The sequence below is a fragment of the Chelmon rostratus genome, chromosome 12 (assembly GCF_017976325.1).
Source record: "Chelmon rostratus isolate fCheRos1 chromosome 12, fCheRos1.pri, whole genome shotgun sequence".
Classification (NCBI taxonomy): domain Eukaryota; kingdom Metazoa; phylum Chordata; class Actinopteri; order Chaetodontiformes; family Chaetodontidae; genus Chelmon; species Chelmon rostratus.
The window spans coordinates 26,574,858-26,595,352 of NC_055669.1; the positions used below are offsets into that span (position 1 = coordinate 26,574,858).

The 20,495-nt window shown below is 46.8% G+C and overlaps 1 protein-coding gene across 3 annotated transcripts in view; it reads right to left on the minus strand.

The window, feature by feature from the left end:
- Nucleotides 1–20,495, minus strand: part of rasal2 (RAS protein activator like 2) — a 72,519-nt gene extending 52,024 nt beyond the window's left edge. For 2 of the 3 annotated variants that reach the window (XM_041948492.1, XM_041948491.1), the window contains exon 1: nucleotides 9,047–9,772. In XM_041948492.1, coding sequence (XP_041804426.1) covers nucleotides 9,047–9,572 — 526 coding nt within the window. In that variant the 5' untranslated portion in view covers nucleotides 9,573–9,772. Of the gene's footprint in view, nucleotides 1–9,046; nucleotides 9,773–19,938 lie in introns of those variants that run through there. The other variant, XM_041948493.1, reaches the window with a different exon arrangement.

The window sequence follows — 20,495 nt, forward strand, 5'->3', positions numbered from 1 at the left end:
CCCCCCCCCCTCGCCTGCAGAGGCGGATGGATTAAGCTTCTATATTTGTCCGGGCTGCCGGAAGATCCAGGCCTGGTGAAAGGTCAGAGCCACCTGTCAGAGCGCCAAAACAAGACCGCGCCAGACAGCGACTTCGCCGGGCGTGAAAATGATTCATCTGCTGCCGGAGACGCTGGAGTAGACCCCAGACCCCCAGCAGCTGGAAACCAGAGCGACGTACTGACCGAAACAACAGGCGCAGAGACACCGTCGCTAACCGCGAGTTTGATTCTGACACATCATTCAGTTCTCGGTTAAAGCGGGACCACAAGAACTGGTGGAGAGCACATAAACTGAAGCTCTGCACTGAAGGGGTTCTTCTATTTACTGACAAACACAAAGCAGCTCATTTAAAGTTTCTCCTTTGTTATATTTAGATATATTTATACTTCAGATGAAGGTTTTCAAAACGCACAAGCAGATGAATCATAATGCATCGACACACAACTGACAGTGGATCAGATTATTATTAAAATGCCTCTGACACGCGGCGCTGTGGAAGCTCACCTGGCAGAGCACACACCTGCCCTTCATCAGCAAAGCACCACTGATCACAAGTCATCTTCAACATCTTCACCATCTTCAGCACCACACTGAGAGTGTATGGAAGCACAAAGTGTCTCCTGATGAGGATCCATGTGATACTCTGTCTGTGGACGGCTGTCCAGGTGCAGGTGTCCCAGGTGTAGTTAACGAACAGTAAACCGTCATCATCTTCTTTTAGCTCCTCCTTTGGGTTTTAGGGACTTCCTGTTCGGTTCAGTCTCAACACTCGGGTCGAGAACTGCTGCTTACGACTTTTTCATCATTGATTTATCTGCAGATTACTTTCCTGGTTCCTTTTTGTACGTTTCACATACAAAACCCAAATACACTCAATGTACTATCATGTTGGAAAAGTGGGGAATTCTCAAATTTGGAAAGCTGGAACCATGAAAATACCTGTAAAATAAACCTCATTACCTCACTACTAAAGTCTACAGCTCTCTAGCAGCTAAACACTGTGTGACGGTCCATCACGCTGTGTGACGGTCTAACGACACCGTGGTCTAAACGTCAGACGTGTCTGACAGCGAGATGAGCTGTAGCTGTGGTGGGAAGTGCTGCAGAGCTGACTCCTCTCTCTGGGAGAGGAGGAGGAGGAAGAGGAGGAGGACAGGACTGTTGGAGCACAGTTTTACCCAGCAGGTTTGGGCTGAGTGTGAATCAGCTACAGAAGCTGTGACATGTCACTCAGACCATGTACTCTATGCATAAAGACTCCAAAGCTTAGCGAGGCTAGCTAGCCTTTAGCAGGGCTCGTTCATCAGGTGATTGTATCTCAGTTGCTAAGATGAACTGAAAGCTAGCTGTGGTGCATTCAGTGTCAGTCAGTGATATTTTTGTGTGATACAACAGATTTAAAAAGAAAGATTCTGGCTTGAACTATTTTGACCAAACATGAGTGTCACAGTTTCTCAGTTACTTACAAAACGCACAAAGATCAGAGTCAAGTCGAGTTGTCAGACTCTCGACATGGAGCATGACTGACGTCATTTATTTCTTCTCACTGACAAAAAGACGTCATTTGAGCACCTGAACCGTTACGTTAAAAATTAATGGACAGTTTTCTGAATAAAGGACAAAAAACGTACCAAACTGCAACTCTAAGAGCAAACTGGATTACAGCGTTACGCCGCTGCGTCCACACAGCGCCTCCACGTTCTGCTCACGTCGTGTCGAACATCTCCACACACACAGCCTACGTCAGCAAAGCACAGAGGACCCTGACATACGTGTACAAGAACACAACAGAAACAGGATGAAGTGTGTGTGTGTGTGAGTGTGTGTCTGTGTGTGTGTGTGTGTGTGAGTGTGTGTGTGTGTGTATGTGAGTGTGTGTGTGCTTCAGAAGCATGAGAAGCATTTATTGGAGCTGACTCGGTGTGTGTGTGTGTGTGTGTGTGTGTGTGTGTGAAGAGAAATGCGACTCTGGCCAAGCCTCCACTGGGAATGTCTGAGAGCTGTGGAGACTCCACCACCTGACACACACACACACACACACACACACTTTTTTCCATGCATTGATAATATCCGGCGTTCTGTGTGTGTGGTGGCTCTGCAGGTGCGCTGCCTTGCTCATGAGTGAAGCTGAAACCTGAGCACAACAAAACACACACGTGGAAAAGCCCAGCAGCTTTCTGCTCTGAGTCTGAACCTGATGATGGCGGGTGGGGTAGAAGACAGGTCAAAGGTCAGTGGGAGCAGATTATCCAAACTGACGGCCAGCTTCAGTTAACTTTATGTATTTTAGTTTATATTATTTTACTTAAACTGCAAACTCATTGAGACTAAAGCACTATGACTTCTTTTCTAAATGAATTCTAAAAAACATAAATTGTCTCAAATCACTCGTCTTCGTCACGAATCGACCAATCAGTGGATAGAACTCACACACACTGTAACACAACCTCAGCTTTCCAGGTGTACCAAAGGGTTAACAGCCTGACAGGTTCTCACAAGGACAAACACACAGGCACACACACACACACACACTCACACACACACAAACACACACACACACACACACACACACACACATATATAAACAGGCCAACAGAGGCTGCTTTGTCTGTCGACCTGTATACTCCCCTCTGGAGCAGGCAGGTCTGGTCTCCATAGCAACCAGTAAATACACCAGGTTTCCTCCAATCACAGCACAGGAACATCACATCATGGCTTTATCAAGATGGGACCATTCAGTGGATGGGGGGGGGGGGGGTAAACCACAGTGAGAACAGAGAGGGGTGTGTCGCTGAGACTGACCCAGGCTGCAGATAACACACACACACACACACACACACACACACACACACACACACACACACACACACACACACACACACACACATTAACATGAAAAAACTTCTTGCAGCTCTTTGTTTCCATCCAAAAAAATACCTTAAACTGCCTTCATGTCCCAAACAGCAGAGAGTTTCTCTGGTAAAAAGTCAACAACATGATTCTACTGACAGAAAACAAAGACCAAACAGCAGCTCAGAGAACTCCACATCACTAGAACACAACAGCAAAGGCTCAAACTAAAACAAATGAAGCCCAATGTGTCTGTCCCAGCGTGTTGGAGACAGATTCTGAATGAGTGTATATGTATTCAGCTGGATGTGGGTGGAAAAGGATTAGCAAATCGCTCAATTCTGCTGTTTTATTTAGGTTTTACGCAGCTAATAAAAAGCTAACTGCAACATCTGAGGAGCTAAACGTTATTATTTCCCCCCTGTCAGAGACACAATAACAGACAAACTGGCCTGACATCTGCGGCTCATCTCAAACTGTTCTTTAAGACGTGTGACTCAGTTTCACTTTCAGGACGACAAGCTTCAAACAGCGACCGTAAACCCGGAGCAGCAGCAGCAGCTCTGACCGAGGTGTTAAACAGGCCGAGGAGCTTCTGTCTGACGGAGGAAATGACAGCAATTAACAGACTGAAGCCCACCAGAAACACACTGTTTTTATCTACCTGCTCCATCAAGCTGTGAAAACAACAGCAAGAAGCTGCGAAGTCCTCCGATGAGAGGATCTCTGCAGGGAGACAACCTGCCAGCTCCTCTATTATCTGCTGTTTGCTTCATGTGTCAACTCTTTTATATGTGTCAGAACTCAGATTTCAAACCTAACAAGCCGCCGAGCGCCATCACGAAGGCGAGAAAACAACTTTTACAAAACACCGAAACAATCTTTATTAAAACCTCACTGTAAGAAACACAAACGATTTTCACTGAACCACAGCTGTCAGATGTTAATCAATCAGCTGATCATTAGTAAAAACAGCAAACATTCATTCAACCGTGACCAATCATATCCTCGATTGACCACTCATAAAAACACGTGTGGCTCGCAGCCCTGCCTCGTTTCGTCAGACGCTGGGCGCTGATCACATCCAGGACGTGCATGAATCACTTTGTTTCATGTGTAAATAAAGTGAACGCTCCAGAGAAAAGATGAGCTCAGCTGGCAACAATAAAAACGAATCCGTTCAGAGACGTCCGTTCTGCTTCGGACCTCCCTCTGAGGTGTTCAGAAGAAAACACGCATACAACTCTGTATGAAGCCTCCATCACTGGTGACGCAGTTAACGAGTAGAACAATAATAATTATCTAGAATGATCCATCATTAACAAATCCTCACAGCTTTCAGCAGCTGTTTGTGAAAACGTATCGTTACACTCCAACGATGTGCCTGCTAACACTTGTATTGTTGTATTACTGTAATCATTACACACGGCCTATAAATACTAAACAGGAAGAGCTACAGTTGAGTGTCATGGCTGCAGGGAAACTGCAGAGCTGAACAAACTGATCTCCTGTTTCTGTTTGTCTGTCCTCTGAGGACCACAGACGTGGGACAGACACTGTGTCAGTGGCTGCTGGGTTCAGATGAACATGGAAAGCAGGAGCAGGCGTCTGTGGCTGCAGGTTCTGCCGGAGACGGCGGGCCAATCGTGTCCTGCAGCAGCTCTGCTCTGATCTGGAGAGGACAGATACTGCACTCAGCTCAGCCACACACACATCAACACTGTTCTGGTGACGGCCTGAAACGCCACTTCAACGCACTCTGTGGGACTTCAGATCTGATCTGAGGTCATTGGTTTATTATCAGAACTAACCTCAGCTGGAGGAATCCCTTTACACATCAGGATAAATCTGTCCTCAGAGCTCAGAGCTCAGGAGACTCTTCTTTATTTGTCTATATATTCATTTTTCCAGCACAAACAGGCTCACACAGCAGACTTTCTGGACTTGGTTCCTCTGCTGCTGCAGCCGTTTGTGCAAAATGAATCAGTTCAATTAGATTTACACTCAAATTTGCTTTGAAGCTTTGAACTTTTGCCCCTTCGGACCGCTGAAGCCCAGCAAGAAGCTGAAGCAGAGGGTTAGTTAGCTGAGACTCACACTCTGCACGGGGAGCCTGTCCTCTCACAGTACGAGAGAGCGAGGACCGTGACATAATGACTGAGCATCACATCGACTCGTTAACCAGCAGCTCCGCGTCCAGAGGAAACCACGTTCAGTGACTTTCATGTGTTCACGTTCATGGAGGGATGAAGTGAGTGAGGGTGAACGAATGTGTCCTGACCTCTGAGGCTCACAAAACTCAGCTTGTGGCATTTTAGTGGATCCATTGAATCCAGTATCAAATCATTTAGGATCAGTTTTCAACATTTAGGAGCAGCTGCTCCAGGTAGTAGAGTAATGAGAGAGTGGTGTTTCTTTTCCTTCACAAACCATCTCTGACTGACGGCAGATACCAGCTCGCTACCAAGACCACCGTTAAAAGAGTCGTTCTGGCTGCTCATGTCATTCACATTCATCAGCTGCGCCGGAAGCTTTAAAGCTGGAGAAAAACAAGCTGCCACCCAAGTGTTTCTGCTGGAACAAAAGAGGATCAATAAGATATCGACCACACGGCTGACATCTCGGTATTCTGATATTCTAAAACACTCTGAAAAGCTGGTGGATGAGCCCAGCAGGGTGTGTGAACACATTAATACCTGCAGTGAAATGATGCTTACACGTGGAAGCACAGATACAGATCCAGACCAGCTTTAATCAAGCTGCAAGTTAGCATTCAGAGCTAATTCAGCACTCCTGTGTGCGTCGCCCTGGCTGTAAGTGATTCTGATGTCAGCAGTGGACAAAACAATCCAAAAAATATCTGGAATATGTCTGACGGTGATGATGTTTGTCATCGTACAGTAAAGCAGTACCAAACGCTGCAGAAGGCTTGAGGAGTGAAGAAGAAAACTGAAGAAACGACGGTCACTGCTTCAGGTCTTTATGATCAGGAGGAGGAGTCTCTAATCAAGCCGCCATTAATCATCTGCAGTGTAATAATTCACATACTGTGTACTTTATTCACATACTGTGTACTTTACTGGCTCTTTGTTGTTCGGCCTGAAGCGACGGTGACGCTGTTTAATATTTAAACCCGCTGACTTCAGCAGGAGTCTCCACATTTGCATCTACAAAGCAGATTCTCTCACTGAAGTGTCAATCATGACAGCAGCCTGCATGCAGGGGGTGAGGGGGGGTGCTCTCAGGGGTCAAAGGGGAGCAGCGGTGTCACCTCCTATCAGGCTGATGGCTGAGGCCTGATGGAGGTTTGTTCCAGTTGCTTTTCACAGACAGAACAAGAAGCAGCAGACGTTTTGACGTGTCACAGCACCAAGGGTCCCAGCAGGTCAGGGAGGCCCTGAATGTTGTTATTACACCTGTGATTTACCTGCTGCAAAATGAAATGATGTGACGTGAAGAAGATCAACAACAGCTGGCAGAGCAGACAACTTCGCCGCACACTGACTCATCTCAGACATGACCTCCATCAACGCTCTGAATCTGAGAGTTCATGTGAACCTTGAGCCTGAGTCCATATCTCTGACGCCGCCTGACGATAACAACCAATAAACCGGCCGATAAAAAGAAAAGGTGACTCCATGCAGCTGCTAGCAGCTCACGCAGAAAGACTTGACCTGGTGCAGGTTTACCAAAGGTTTAGGCTCATCGATCTGCTGATGTCACTTTCTTGAAGATTACATCTGTGTAATGAGGAATATGTCAGCCAATAAGGAACAAGACAGGCAGAACAGAAATAAGCAAACAAGCTCATAAAACCAGCGTCAGAACACATGACATGTGCCGGCCCTGCCGAAGCCTGTACAGGCAGGGAGGGGACACGGACCGCTGACTCTCTATCCAGACAGAGCTTTGGGTAGACGCCAAACTGAGACAAAACAACGTGTTTTCAGATGTGTCTGCATCGATGCGAACAACATGGCCGACAGGGAACGCCTCCACTTTCCCACCGCCGCCGGCCAGAGCTCTGAAAGGTTAATGAGCTCAGAGGAACTGCTCAGGGTGCTTTTGTTACTGCGTGAGCTTTTATTGTGGAGGGTCAATTTACATACAAAAGGAAGAGACACACACACACACGCACACGCACGCACGCACGCACGCACGCACGCACACACACACGCACACATGCACACACACACACACAAACACACGGGTTAATTAGCCTCCAATTAGCAGTAGCTGTTCATTTTCACATGGAAACTCCAGAGTGGGAGAGCAGGAGGGTGAATTAGCCCTGTGTGTGTGTGTCTGTGTGTGTGTGTGTGTGTGTCTGTGTGTGTGTGTAGAGAAGTGAGAGCTCTGTGGTTTTTACTACCCAGCATGCTCTGGACCTGCTGGAAACTTTCACACAACCTCTCTGTTTACTTTGCTTTCTGTTCACAGTGACGGCAGAGAGGCGAAACCGTCTGCGATGAAGCATGTGACACACCTGTCACAGTCCAATGATATAAAGACGAGCTTCTGGAATGTAAATATTCAGTATTTTTATTTGCGTAAGGGCTTAAAGACTGATTGAAGTCTCTCCACTGCTGGTTTCTGAAGGCCTTTCATCGCTGCTTCATGTAGTGAAAAGAGACGTTCACACTCTCGTTCCTCCGGCGTCGTGCAGACATGACAGCACCAACAACACACCAGTGACTGACCAATCACATGAGGCCTCGAACACACTCACACATTACTATCATTACTGAGGCATTTAAATGAAATAAAATAGAAGCGATTCTGCTGCCTACTTCATAAAGCCACACACAGACTGAGAAGTCTTTGCTCAGATGCTTCATGCAGTTTCATCCATGAACGCAGGCTGACACAATCATACACTCATTCACTCCTGTTGTTTCAAAAAACAAATGAAACCTTGAGAATTAAATAAGAGAAACGGTAAAAGTCAGAGGAGACGGTTTGTGAAACTACTGACACCACAGAGGATGCAGAGGCAGCGGTTCCTCTGCGGGCATCAGCTGTCACTTCTGCACGGAAACACATTCATTATCGTCCGGCGCAAAATATTACATCTGCACATCATGCCATGTTCTAGTGGAAAATGCAATTAGCATAACTTAACCTTCAAACCGGCTGCTCGGCTGAGCGCTCCACGCTCTAAATGAATGTAAATGTTTGTGCCCGAAGAAGCCGCAGGCTGATTTTTAAAGCTCTCGATCAGCACGAGGACTCCGTCTCCCAGAACAACCACGAGGACGGTTCTCATCAGGAAACGCACTCTGTCTCTGTGCAGCAGAGGGAAGAAAACACCAGATATTCTCCACGCGTCGTTGGCTAAAACATATGTCATTTATCCATTCTGCATTTCCTTTGCTCTGCAGCTAAGTTAGCTAGCTCACTGGAGCCCGAGCCCAATTTACATAAGTGATGTGTGTAGCTACGACTCTTCAACTGAGCCACCTTTTCTCGAAGGATCCTGATATTATGCTGCCATTTCACTTGTCACCAGGTAGGCCGAGAAGTAACTGACACGGCTTGGGAGGACTGACTGTAAATGATGGCTGCGTGTTATCACCTGCCACACACTGTCGGTACGAGCTGGAAGCAGCTTGTCGTCCGGCCAGGTGTGCCGCTTCGTTTAGTGCTGAAGCAGGTGTGTCTAAAGGTCTCATTCTCAGGCTTACTGGTAATGGTACACCGGCTTAATTCCACCAGCTACGAACAATATTCATCATTATTAATCAATCTGCTGATGTGAAGTTATCATTTTATCTATAAATCGTTGTTCTGTCCAAAGACACTCAGTTCACTACAGCACAAAGGCACATGTCTCTTTAACAAAAATGACTTTAATAATGAATCGATTCTAAAAACTATTGCCGATTTCTGTTAATTGATTAATTGGCTCGTTCTAGCTCTAATATTGACTCGACGCTGACATTTACTCGCTGACAGAGTGGATTTCGTCTGACGCTCCTCTTTCAGCAGCATCTCATGGATTGGATTTGTTGGATGAATCTTTCATGTCAATGACTTTTAACCTGCAGTAATACACCTGTCTTGATTTGACCAATGACATCGACAGAATCCTTCCCATCTCTCCCTTCTGTCAGACAATAAGTGAAAACGGGGGGGTAGAAGTTTTCTCTCCTACCAGACTGTCCTCCTTCAGTTTCGGGCTCGTCCCTGAGGACTCTGCCGATCCTCCGGGAGAACGAGGTGAGGAAGCCGCTGATGGAGGGCCTCCTTCGCTCTGCGTCTGATCCCACCTTCCTGACCGGCGTCCTCCCCGAGCCACCACCCGTACCAGGCTCAGACATGGATCTGAAGTAGGGGAAGATCCTGCGCAGAGAGCCGGGCCTCGGCCGGCCCTCCTGGCCTGCGGTGGACTGATCTCCACTGCAGTCGTCTGGGACGGCGCTGGACCTCGGGAGGCTGAGCAGCCGCAGGTGACGAGCCTCTCTGTTCTGTCCTTTGGCCTTAGGGGCGGCCATCTTGACCGCCCTTGGTGCCAGGCAGGCAGATGTCCTCCACTTGTATCTGTCCAACGGCTGTTCAGGAGCGGGCTCGCCGTCGGATCTCCGCCAAGGCTTCCTGTACTGGTGCCAGCGGTGCAAGGTGGGACGGGAACCCTGGACTGGATCCTCACAGCCCTCAGGGGGAGTTCTGCTTCCACTCATGGTCCGGTACACACCGACTTCCTCCAGGCAGTAGGAACGAGCAGATGGCGGCCTCCAAAACAGCCAAAACAGCTGGTCTGCAGACAGCTGCGCTCCGACACGGACATACTACCTCAACAACGCGTTCAGTGCCGAGCAGTCGTCAGGTCGGGCTCGTCTTCATGTCGACAGCTTCAAGCTGATGTCTCGCTGTTTCTCAACAGCCTGGTGACTGTCTTCCTGGGAGGAAGTGGCGCGTCAGATGAAGACAGTTTGTCTTAAGCTCGGCCAATCAGGGTTCAACAAACACCAAACCAGCAGACTGTGGTTTCCCCGTGAACAGGCCAGAAACTGAAACTGCGCTCACAGTTTAGTGCTTCGGTCTCCTCGTTTGTGCTCATTACTTTAAGATCTTTATTTCCTGAATCTGTCTGGATTCAGCACTAATCATCACTTTATATTCCAGATAACAGGTCACATGAGGAGGATGCAGGCCTTTACGTACATACAGGAAACATAAAATACTGCTGTTCAGTCTTAAGGTTCAGGGAAAACACATTCAGTGGTTATCAGTTATTCAGTTGATAACGTGTTATTTATTCTAGACCTTGAGAATAGTATCCGATGAAGACTGTGAGAGGAGGTTGAAAGAAGTGTTTGAGAAGATTAAACACTATAAATTACACATATCTTTATCTTCTAAAGTAAATGGGTCAAAATATGAAAATCTAGTTTCTCCCTAAATATCTTGTGAGTTTACAGTCTGTCTGTCTCACACACTGCACACACACTTAATCATGTTGTTCCAGACGAGTGACGAGTGGATAAAACAGCTTGAAAAGGTGAAATGTTTGTGTTCTCAGGCCTCTGAGAACTTATAAATATTCATAAACACTAAAGAATGCCCCCCTCCCTCTGCACGGCCTGAGGCCTCTGTGTTCAAACAGGAAGTAGGAGCGGCGTCCCACAGGGAGGTGGCGCGGACGCCCCTGACTTTGTCAACTCCAGGTCTGGTTAGAAAACTCATCTTCATCAACCATGAGGGACAGCAGATATTTCACTTTGCTGAACTCTGCTGATGATTTAACACGTTGAAAAGCTGAGCAGCAGCAGCAACAACAGCAACAACAGAAGAAGAAGAAGATGATGACGAAGAAGAAGATGATGACGAAGAAAGTAGGAAGTAGGATGCAAAAATCCCTGCAGGACTCACTCTGCGTGCTGATTCATATGGAAACAAGGAGGTTTGTCGTTTAGACGGCACATGTGAGGCTTTTACATGTCTGTCATCCAGACTGAGTCACGCAGAGGGGAAAGAACAAGAAGGTCAGAGGTCAGAGCGTCCAGACAGCAAACGCAATGACAGTCCTGAATCTTAAATCCTAAAAAGCACCTGTGGACTCAGAAAGAGTAGCTGGTGGTTGTGCTTGGATGTGCATGCATCATGCAAACGATTCGGTGATAACTACACAACCTTCATCTGCAGCAACTGCAAAACAACATCGAGGGGTAAAAACTACAACACAGGGTGATATAACAGGATCCTGTTAGTGAGCAGATAGTGAACTGTAATGTTCCAACAAACATAGAATGACAGCCTACACTGATAAACGGTTATAAATGAGTATATGTTAGTTATCTGACTCTATACATCTGCTGGCCAACGCTGCAACATTAGCGTCTAATGTCAGATTCAGTGAAGGTACCAGCTTTGCCAGCCTATAATATAGTACAATGTTTTGTTAATGTTAGGTACTGTTGCAGGAGTAGTTTGCATACTACATCAACACTGTCAATGTAAATCAGCCGGTATAATTCACTCTATCCCAGCTTTTAAATGGTGCTCCATGCTGACCATCATTTCATGGAGGGCTTTACCCCGACTAAGGGCTGGGTCTAAGGCTTAGGCCTGTGATGGAACTACTTCAGCTGGAGCAACCCTGAAAATGTTATGAATGTAAACTCCGTCCTAAATCAGACATTAAGTCCACCTTTTACTATGCATCAGTTTGGGGCAAGAAAACCAAAAAACAATCTTTTAAAAACCAAACATTGCTTGCGTTTCTTTCCAAAACATGCTATTAAAAGAATATTAACAGAATAATAAACCCCCCAAAAACGTTCCTCAGTCGTTTACAGATGCTAAAATATATTCCTGTATATGTTCATGTAGACAACGACTCCATCACCAAATAACTGCTAACAACGTTTTGTGACTTGAATTCTAAAAAAGACTAAATCTAAGGGTTAATGGACTTTTTGTGGCCATGACAGATGATGAGAGACGGTCTAACGAGTGGGAACAGAACGTGTGTTTGTAGAATTCAGCTTCAGCTTCGGTCTTTCTCTCAGTCGAGGCTTTAAAAGGCACGCTGCCCCGAGTGACCCACATGTCAGGAGGATAACGAAGCCGCCGGTGTCCAGGACAACGCTGCATGTAGGTCAGAGCTAAGACCCGAGCAAGCTAAGCCGAGGAGTCCTGCACAGAGCCAAGTCCTCCTGCGACCGCCCACCGACACACAACAGAGACACAGTTTCCCACGAGTCGAGGTGACGTCTTTCAGCGTCGTTTGGTCCAACCAACAGTCCAACAGCTGAAGATATTCAGCTTAAAATGACATCAAACAATGAAGACGATCGACTAACTGATTTGTTCTACTGCCAAAACTTTTTTCAGAAGCTCACTTTCCTGAATATAAAGACATTTTTTAACAAAAACTTTTTTCCATTGAACAAAATGAGTTAAAAATTTTTAAATTGTCTGAACAAGAACAAAACATACAGTCTGAAGTTGATTCTCTGTGATTACAGTCAACTCGCCACATTCTTTAGCAATTATTCTAATTATTATCAATATTACTGATCTGCTTCAAGAGGTCTCAAGGTGCATCTCGACTCGTCCTGTAACCTGCTGTCCCGAACGCATACGTGACGTGGAGACGTTTTTTTCCTGACAGAGGCGAACTCACGGCCTCTGTATCAGACACAGTAACCACAACATCCTCATCGATTCTGTCGGGTCATTTGTTTACATGATAATTCAGAGTTACTCAACATGGAACACAGAAAAGCAGGACTCTCTTCATGTATTATAACCAACATCGTCAGCTTCCGCCTGCTCCGAGCAGCTTGGGGACTGGACGTCTCTTTTTTTATGTTTCAACCAGCAGTTTCATGTCCATCCAAGCCAAACAAGTTTTTCAACTGTGATTCACAGACAACTGAAATAGCCCCTCCCACTCCGCTACGCTATTTTATCAAAAAAAAAAAAAAAAAGCCAAATGCACATGTAGATGTAAAAACATGGAGTCTGAGAGGGAAATGAGCTGAATCTAACCAGAGAGCAACAGGAAACCAGAGGCAGAAGGAACACACACACACACACACACACACACACACACACAGTAATAATCTTTGACAAAAATCTGAACTCCACTGAGGAGCTTCTTCCGGAGCTTTTAACTGCATCTTCCTCAGCGGATGGAGTTTGCTTAGTTGTCATGGAGACATCAAAACTCGACTCCACACAGAACAGAAATCGTTCACACCTCTCGGATCAGCTGAGACTGTTTTCAGCCTCTTCACACCTGCAGCTTCACCTGGAAATCTCTGGATATTTCCACTGAACAGGAGCCAGAGTCATGATCCACTGAGTCCATCGGTCTGTGGATCTGCTTCTGAGACGCTCTCTGCTCTCTAATATTTGTCCACACTGAATGAACACACAGTTTCTGAACTGAGCTCATGTTGGGTGTCGTTTATGCCATTTCACGGCCGGGTCTGGAATTGATGTTGTTGGAAACAGGTCGGTTCAGGTACCGACCTCTCTGCAGGGTTAGGGTGCAGACACAGCCTGAATAATGTCCTGGCATTAAGCCCGAAGAGGCGCAGTAACAAACAGTCCTGCTCCGAGAAACGAGAGGAAACAACACGAGACAGAAAAGAGGAAGTTAATCAGGTGGAAACCCAGAGGACGACGGACGAGTGATGCACCAGAACAGAGACACGAAACTCAGGGGGGGATCAAACTAAAATGTCCCAGCTCCGCTGTTCCATTAGACTCCACTTAGCTGACTTCTCATCTCCATCCTGCCGGAAACCAGGAGCGAGACCCGGCAGCAGCAGCAGCCTCCGGCTAAAAATAACTAGAGGCCATAAAGAGACCAATAAATCAGCGGCCGAGGGAGGGGCACGGCGCTCAGGAATCCTGGGTAAATCTCCCACAAGTCTCCGCTGGAGGCCGACTGACCCTCGCTGCCGTCACTGATCTGAGGACAGACGACACTTCCAGAAAACGGACGGGAAGTCCAACCTCAGCGGAGGTCACCATGGAGACTCTGCTCCAGCCTGATGTCGAGCAGTAAAGTCGACCATCAGTCATGGTCGCCGTTAGCCCGCTCATTGAACACGACAAACATTTTAACCGAACTACAGCCACAGCACCAAAGTTACAAAACCAAAGCAGAGTAATCTAAAGACACGACAGGAGGGGGCAAACTCATTTCACCTATAAACAGGAAACACCAGCGTCACCTGGTCATCACACCTGGCGTTTCCCTGTCACACCTGTTTGTTACTGAGAACTGCTTCCTGTGTGCAGACGTGTTGGGGGAGCTCTGGAGGTCTGCGGTTTTCATCCACAACACAAACGACCCTCGTTAAGATCTGAACTGCGAGTGCTGCCGCCGAACGCTCGGCTGGCGGCTGAAGACGTCGTAAACTTCTTGTTGAGAACATCTCGAGTCTCGCTCGGTCAAACAGCGGCGGTGTTTAACGGTCAGAGGACAGTCACGGTTCACTCGATCGTCTCATCCAATTTACAGTTTCAACGGAGCTGCGCTGTAATCTGCAGCTGCTCACCAGCACCGACACACTGATCCACTTCTGCTCTGCACCAAGTAATCTGATTACTTCCTACAGGAGCCTGATACCTGACAACACATGCTCACAAGAAAAGTGGCTCAGGGATCAAACAGGAGGATCATCTCCTGGAGAAACCAAACACGTTATATATTATTATATATTATGGTTAATATGCAGCTCTGGACGGTCTGATGATGAACTAACGACATCATTAACAGCTCGCTGTCAGTTTATCTACAACAGATGTTCAATATTTTCTGATCCATGACCTGAAGGAACCTGTTTCTGCTGCAGATTAACGTCATGTTCATCGTGAGTCCACATCAGTTTGTGGAGCAGCAAAACAGACAGACGGTGAAGAAGAGACAGAAAACAACCGTCATTCAAGTCATCAACACATTCTGTTCCACCATCCAATCAAAACATTAATGCATCAGCCACTGTCTCATTAACCGCCGATGGTGACAATAAACCTGGACCGGCAGAAGCCTGACCCGACCGGTCTGATCCCAGTGGATCCCTGAAATAAAAGAAGAAAAGAAACCCCTCCCCTGTTTTTCCACTGTGTGGTCTGAAATAGACGGCAGCTTATTTTTGTCCGGAGAAGCTCGACTCTTGTTTTGTTTCAGAGGGGAAATCCTGTCTCAACGCCCCCCATCATCCCGATAACAGCCGGGCCTGGAAGGAACTTTCCATTTCCCCTTCCGATCAGCCTCCATTGTCCTGAAGACCACCACACAGACCTGAACCCGCTCACCTGTACCGGCCTGACACACAGACGCTACAGATAGAAGAAGAAGAAGAAGAAGAAGAAGAAGAAGAAGAAGAAAAAGAAGAAGAAGAAAAAGAAGAAGAAGAAGAAGAAGAAGAAAAAGAAGAAGAAGAAAAATAAGAAGAAGAAGAAAAATAAGAAGAAGAAGAAGAAGAAGAAGAAGAAGAAGAAGAAGAAGAAGACACCACTCTTGTCCAGGGTCACACCTGAAGAACGAGTCCTGACCTCGAGTTCAGGAACGACTCAATAAAAAGCTTCCAGACCATCCGGACTGAACAGTCCTGTTTTCATCCCTGTGCTGAAGCTTGAATGTTGAAATATTTTAAGTCTCAAAAACCCAAACGATGACATTGTAATGACTTCTGAAAGTCCGACAGACGCTGGATGAATGCAGCGGCGTACAGATGCAGCCTCGCAAGAAACTGCAGTCCAGTCCTCCAGCCGGACGCCTCGCTCCAGCAGCAGTCTTAGGTGTGAGACAACAAACTCCCACAGTCCCCGACCAATACGACGGCTGAAGAGCCCAGCGGGCCGCCTCACATCCAGCCTCCGTCAGTCCAAACGGCTTCACGACAGCATGCCGAGCAGAACAGGTGGAGGGAAACCTTCCTGCCCTGACCTCTGACCCTCCACAGGGAAACAGGTCTGCCTCAGCAGGTTTTAGCAACCGATGCAGGATGTCATATATCACTGCAGATTAATGGCTTCATTTCTCAGGTAGCAGCTTCTTGGATGTTGGATGATTTGCTGCTCGTCGTGTCTTAGAGTAACGCTGACCGTCTCTTCACTCAGCTCAGTGCTTCTTGTCATAAAATGGATTATAACAGCAGTCAAATAGGCTGTTAACTGTGTACCAACCCTGCTTCTGCACAACACAACCGACGGTCTCACACACATTCAGAAGGCGAGAAATTCCACGAATTACCTCTTGACACGGCTCACCTGTTAACTGAAAACCATTCCAGGTGACGGCCTCATGAAGCTGACAGAGAGAATACCAAGAGTGTGTAAAACTTCATATAATCTGAAATATAAAACCCTTTTTTCTTTACTACATAACTCCACATGTGATCCTTCATAGTTTTGATGTCTTCAGTGTGAATCTACGATGTAGAAAGCTATAAAAATAAAGAAAAACCATTGAGGGAGAAGGTGAGTCCAGGGTATATTAAAGCATATTTTATGGTTTGTACGTGCAGTTTTTGTAGTATTGTTTAAGTATACTAAATCTACTACATCTAATTTTTCACATTTGAAGAAGGAAACACTTTAACTCCAGTAAACTTTACAGCATAGAGAGAAAAACAAATAATTACCTCAAATTTTGAAACATCCCACAGAAAACATGAAAGCCATCTGCAGTGAATCTGTCATAAAAGATGCTATAAAATCATAATTAAAAGAGCTCAATATCTGGAATAATCTATAGTTTAACTAGTTTAATTTGATTATCATGATTTAACTACTGGTTATAAAGGATTAATCATGTTTTTTTCTGGTGGCATCACACCTGTCAGAACACGTCAGGCTTCAGGATTAAATCAGTCAGAGGAGGAAATTAAACAACATATGGCGTCATGTGACTCTGAGCCGACTTAACTTCTGAATGACGATGCTCACACTCAGCGGGGGGGGGGCGAGGAGAAAAAAGGATGAATCCTGAGTCCAGGCGTCTGTGTGCGGTCAGCTTTAATAGGCTTACACAGCAGCCTTTCTCTGGATAAAACACTTTGTGATGCCTCCAATGAGCCGACGGAGACGGATTAAAACATCAGAAACGGGCTCAGACTGCACTCTGTGCTGGGGAGATCATTATAGTTAAAATGATCATAAATTCATCTCCAGCTGGAGGTCACTGGAGAGACGATTTATTCTCCTTTGATGGAACAAGGCTAGCAGTTTCCCCTTGCTTCCAGTATTTGTGCTAAGCTAGGCTACACACATCCTGGACTTTTTTTTTAAACATCACATTAAACTGATCTGTCGATGTTTCTTGTCATGAGGATGTTTGTTGGAGTACCAGTAACATGATGATGCAGGAGGATCATCATCAGCCTCTCTGAACGCTGAGCTAACTGAAACTACCTGCAGCAGCAACACGCCGACCTCGGCCGTACATTTTCAGTCAGTGAGGCGGTCCTGAAGGCAACGCCGCGGCAGCCATTGTTGGATCTATTCGAGGTATGCGAGCCACGGAGGGCAGCGAGGATCTGATGCCACAGCTGGAGTCCTGCCGGGTGAGATCACCGGCACAAACTGGCTGCTGACATCACACTCTGCCAACAGCAGGGAGGGAGGGAGGGAGGGAGGGAGGCACAGCAAACATCCTGACACAGTCGTTGCTTTCAGGGTGTGTGGGAACAAATACTGCTGCACTTTTAAAACAACTTCATGGATGTTTTCTGTGTTTTCCTGCAGCCGTTTACATTTAACTGTTTGGTTCTCAAAATGCTGGAATCGCTCGCAGGATCCTGGTGCAGCTTTCACTGACGACTGGTGCAATAAAAAGGTACATAAACATGTACAGAAGCATGTAATTACAGCCAGAACAATCAAAAAAATAGTCAGAGATTTAAACAGTGATTATTTTGGGAATGGATTAATTGCTTTGGAATAATTTCCAGCAAAATCGCAAAAAAATTCAATGTTTCCAGCTTCTAATATGCTGCTTTTCTTTGTCTTATATGAAAGTAAACTGAAAGTCTGCTGGTCTGATAAAAGAAGCAATCTGAATATATAATCTGAATACATTTCACTACTTTTTCACACTTTATATACAAACGAATCAAACTGTGTGGGATAAAAGAAGATCTATTGGCAGAAAAAGAACATTCAAAGTTTTCATCAGTGTAGAATCGACGCAAAATAAGATTTGATGTGTTTACGTTAGTCTTTATGAATGAGAGAGGGAGCAGCTCCTCTTTCACATCGTCCACCATGTTGCACCGCCATGTTTCTACAGGAGCCCAGAACAGACAAACCCAGCACCGACTCTGGACCACGCCTTTCATGTTTATAGACGGCACTAAATCCTGCACACTGGTCCTTTAATGAATCCATCAATCAAATAACAGTCCCGTTAATTGATAATTAAAATTATCAATAGCTCCAGCCCTGCAGGTAATACACACCTCCCCAGATTAAGACTTATCTTTTGTGTCATTGAGGTTATTTTCAAAAACTTTTGTAAAACTAATCACCTTCAGATGAGTCCAACAAAAAGCTCCATGTCCAAACAACAGACAAATCAACATATCTTTGGCTTTTCTCTCCATTGATGACAAACACTACCATGAATATCTGGAATATCACCAGTTCACCGGCCTGATTCACTCCTAACAAGGACCAGCATCAGAGGGCCGGTGGGGGCTCAAGGGTTAATGAAGTGACTCAAGAGTTGTACTAAAAGAATAATGGTCCTGACCTGTAGACCCCAGTGTGGGTCGTCACCAGTAATGACTCACAGGGTTCTCGGACCGCGAGCGACGCCACCAACGTGTCGCCAGTTCATTCATTTCCTGCGGAGCAGAGCGAACGGGGACACGCGCCAACCTGAGTTACTGTCACGGAAAACAGTTTCAGAGTGAGGTCAATCTGAAGTTTCACAGCTCCGTGAAACAACGGAGGAAACCTGTGAGTCATTTCATCCAGCCGGGTCAGTCGGTCACTGCGGTCCAGAGCTCGGTGCTCAGACGGCCGCGGCCTTCAGCGTGAACATTCAGGTTTTCCAGAGGATGCTTCTGAACGAGCCAGAGAGCCACACACACTCTGATCCAGGACGAGGCCACATGACAGCCTGTGGTTGTTCCTCCAGGACTTTACTGTGGACATTTAGGCTCCCAGAGGATGGAGGCTGCTGTTTTGAATGACCTTTGACCTTTCCTCAGGTCAAGGTCAGCACTGAACGAGGAGATTACAGCAGTGACACTGATTCTGATGGTAAAAGCAGTCAAACCACAAGTCAGATCAATCCAACACACGAGTTCACAACGGCTGCAACTGAGCAGAGTACTACTTTTAAAGTAATCCAAACCATTGATACTCCTTTATTTCTCCTCTTTTAACTTGTGATTTACCTTAATGCTGAATGAGAATTCATTAAAACTTTATAAACTGCAGCTGAAAATATTTCAGTCCTGACATTAACCAAAATCCCTCAACCTTAATAACACCTTAACCTCAACCTTAATGGGTTCGTTAATGATGGACTTTTAATGAGGGGGTGGGTTAAAGGACCAAACAGGCTGATTTATTGTTGTGTTTCTGTTTCACACTGAATGAACTGGACCGACTCAAACCTTTACCCCTCTCTGGACTAAATGGTTCAGTCTCTGGACTGAGCCGGGTCTATTTTTAGAGACCCATGTCATGTCAGGAGGAACTCCTCCAACCAGAGGACCTCTGAGGTCCAAACCTCCAGAACCTGACAGTGGTCTCGGCCTGAAAAGTCAACCCTGGACCAGCTGGAGGGGGGGTGCTGCTGTCCTGTAGCTGACCTCTGACCTCTCCGGACGGGAACTGGACTGAAAACTGAAGGATTTCCCTGCCAGTGTGGGTGAAGTGAAGGTTAACGGACACACTGAGCTTCCTCACAGCCAGCCGGCGGCCGCCATGACCTCGGCCTTGGCCCGCGGCCGCTACCTGGATCTGCAGGAGGCAACAACTCTCAGGACTACCTGCTGACCCGGGTTAATGAGACCGGGTAGGTTGTGGGGGGTCAGCACCGACCCGCTGTGTGTCCGCTTTCCTTACCGTAAACTCGGAGCCATCCCTGCTGCTGTGACACGGTGTCCACCAGGATCCGGTCCACCAGGGGGTCCAGGAGGCTCAGTCCGCCGTGTAGTGAGTCCACGTCGCCTGCCACCGAGTCCGTCTCCATATCCGAGCGGAAAAAAACTTATTCTGTTTGGTAGAAACCCTCCAGAAGTGGTCGCTCAGCCTGGAAATGTGATTTTAAGTGTCCCGACGACACGTTGAAGCGGTGAAAGTCGATGAATAATCCGTCATGGGGAAGTTTGGTCGCTTTGACCGCCCGGTCGCTCCTAGCTAGCCGTTAGCTGAGGCAGCCGGCGGCGGTCCGGCAGCCCGGCTGGCTCTCCCTCATTGTTCCGCTCTCCCAGGTTAGCTTAGCGGGCTTTAAACTTCCAACAAACCGGCGTCCGGGAGAGGCGGGCAGTCCCTCTGCCTCCTGCCGCTGAAATGTCCACCCAGAAGCCGCGGCTAAGCCCCGTGTGAGCCGCTGAAGTCCCGGTGTGGTCGGCGTGTCTCCGGCTGGCTGCCCCTCACTGCTCCCGCCGCTCCTGCTCACC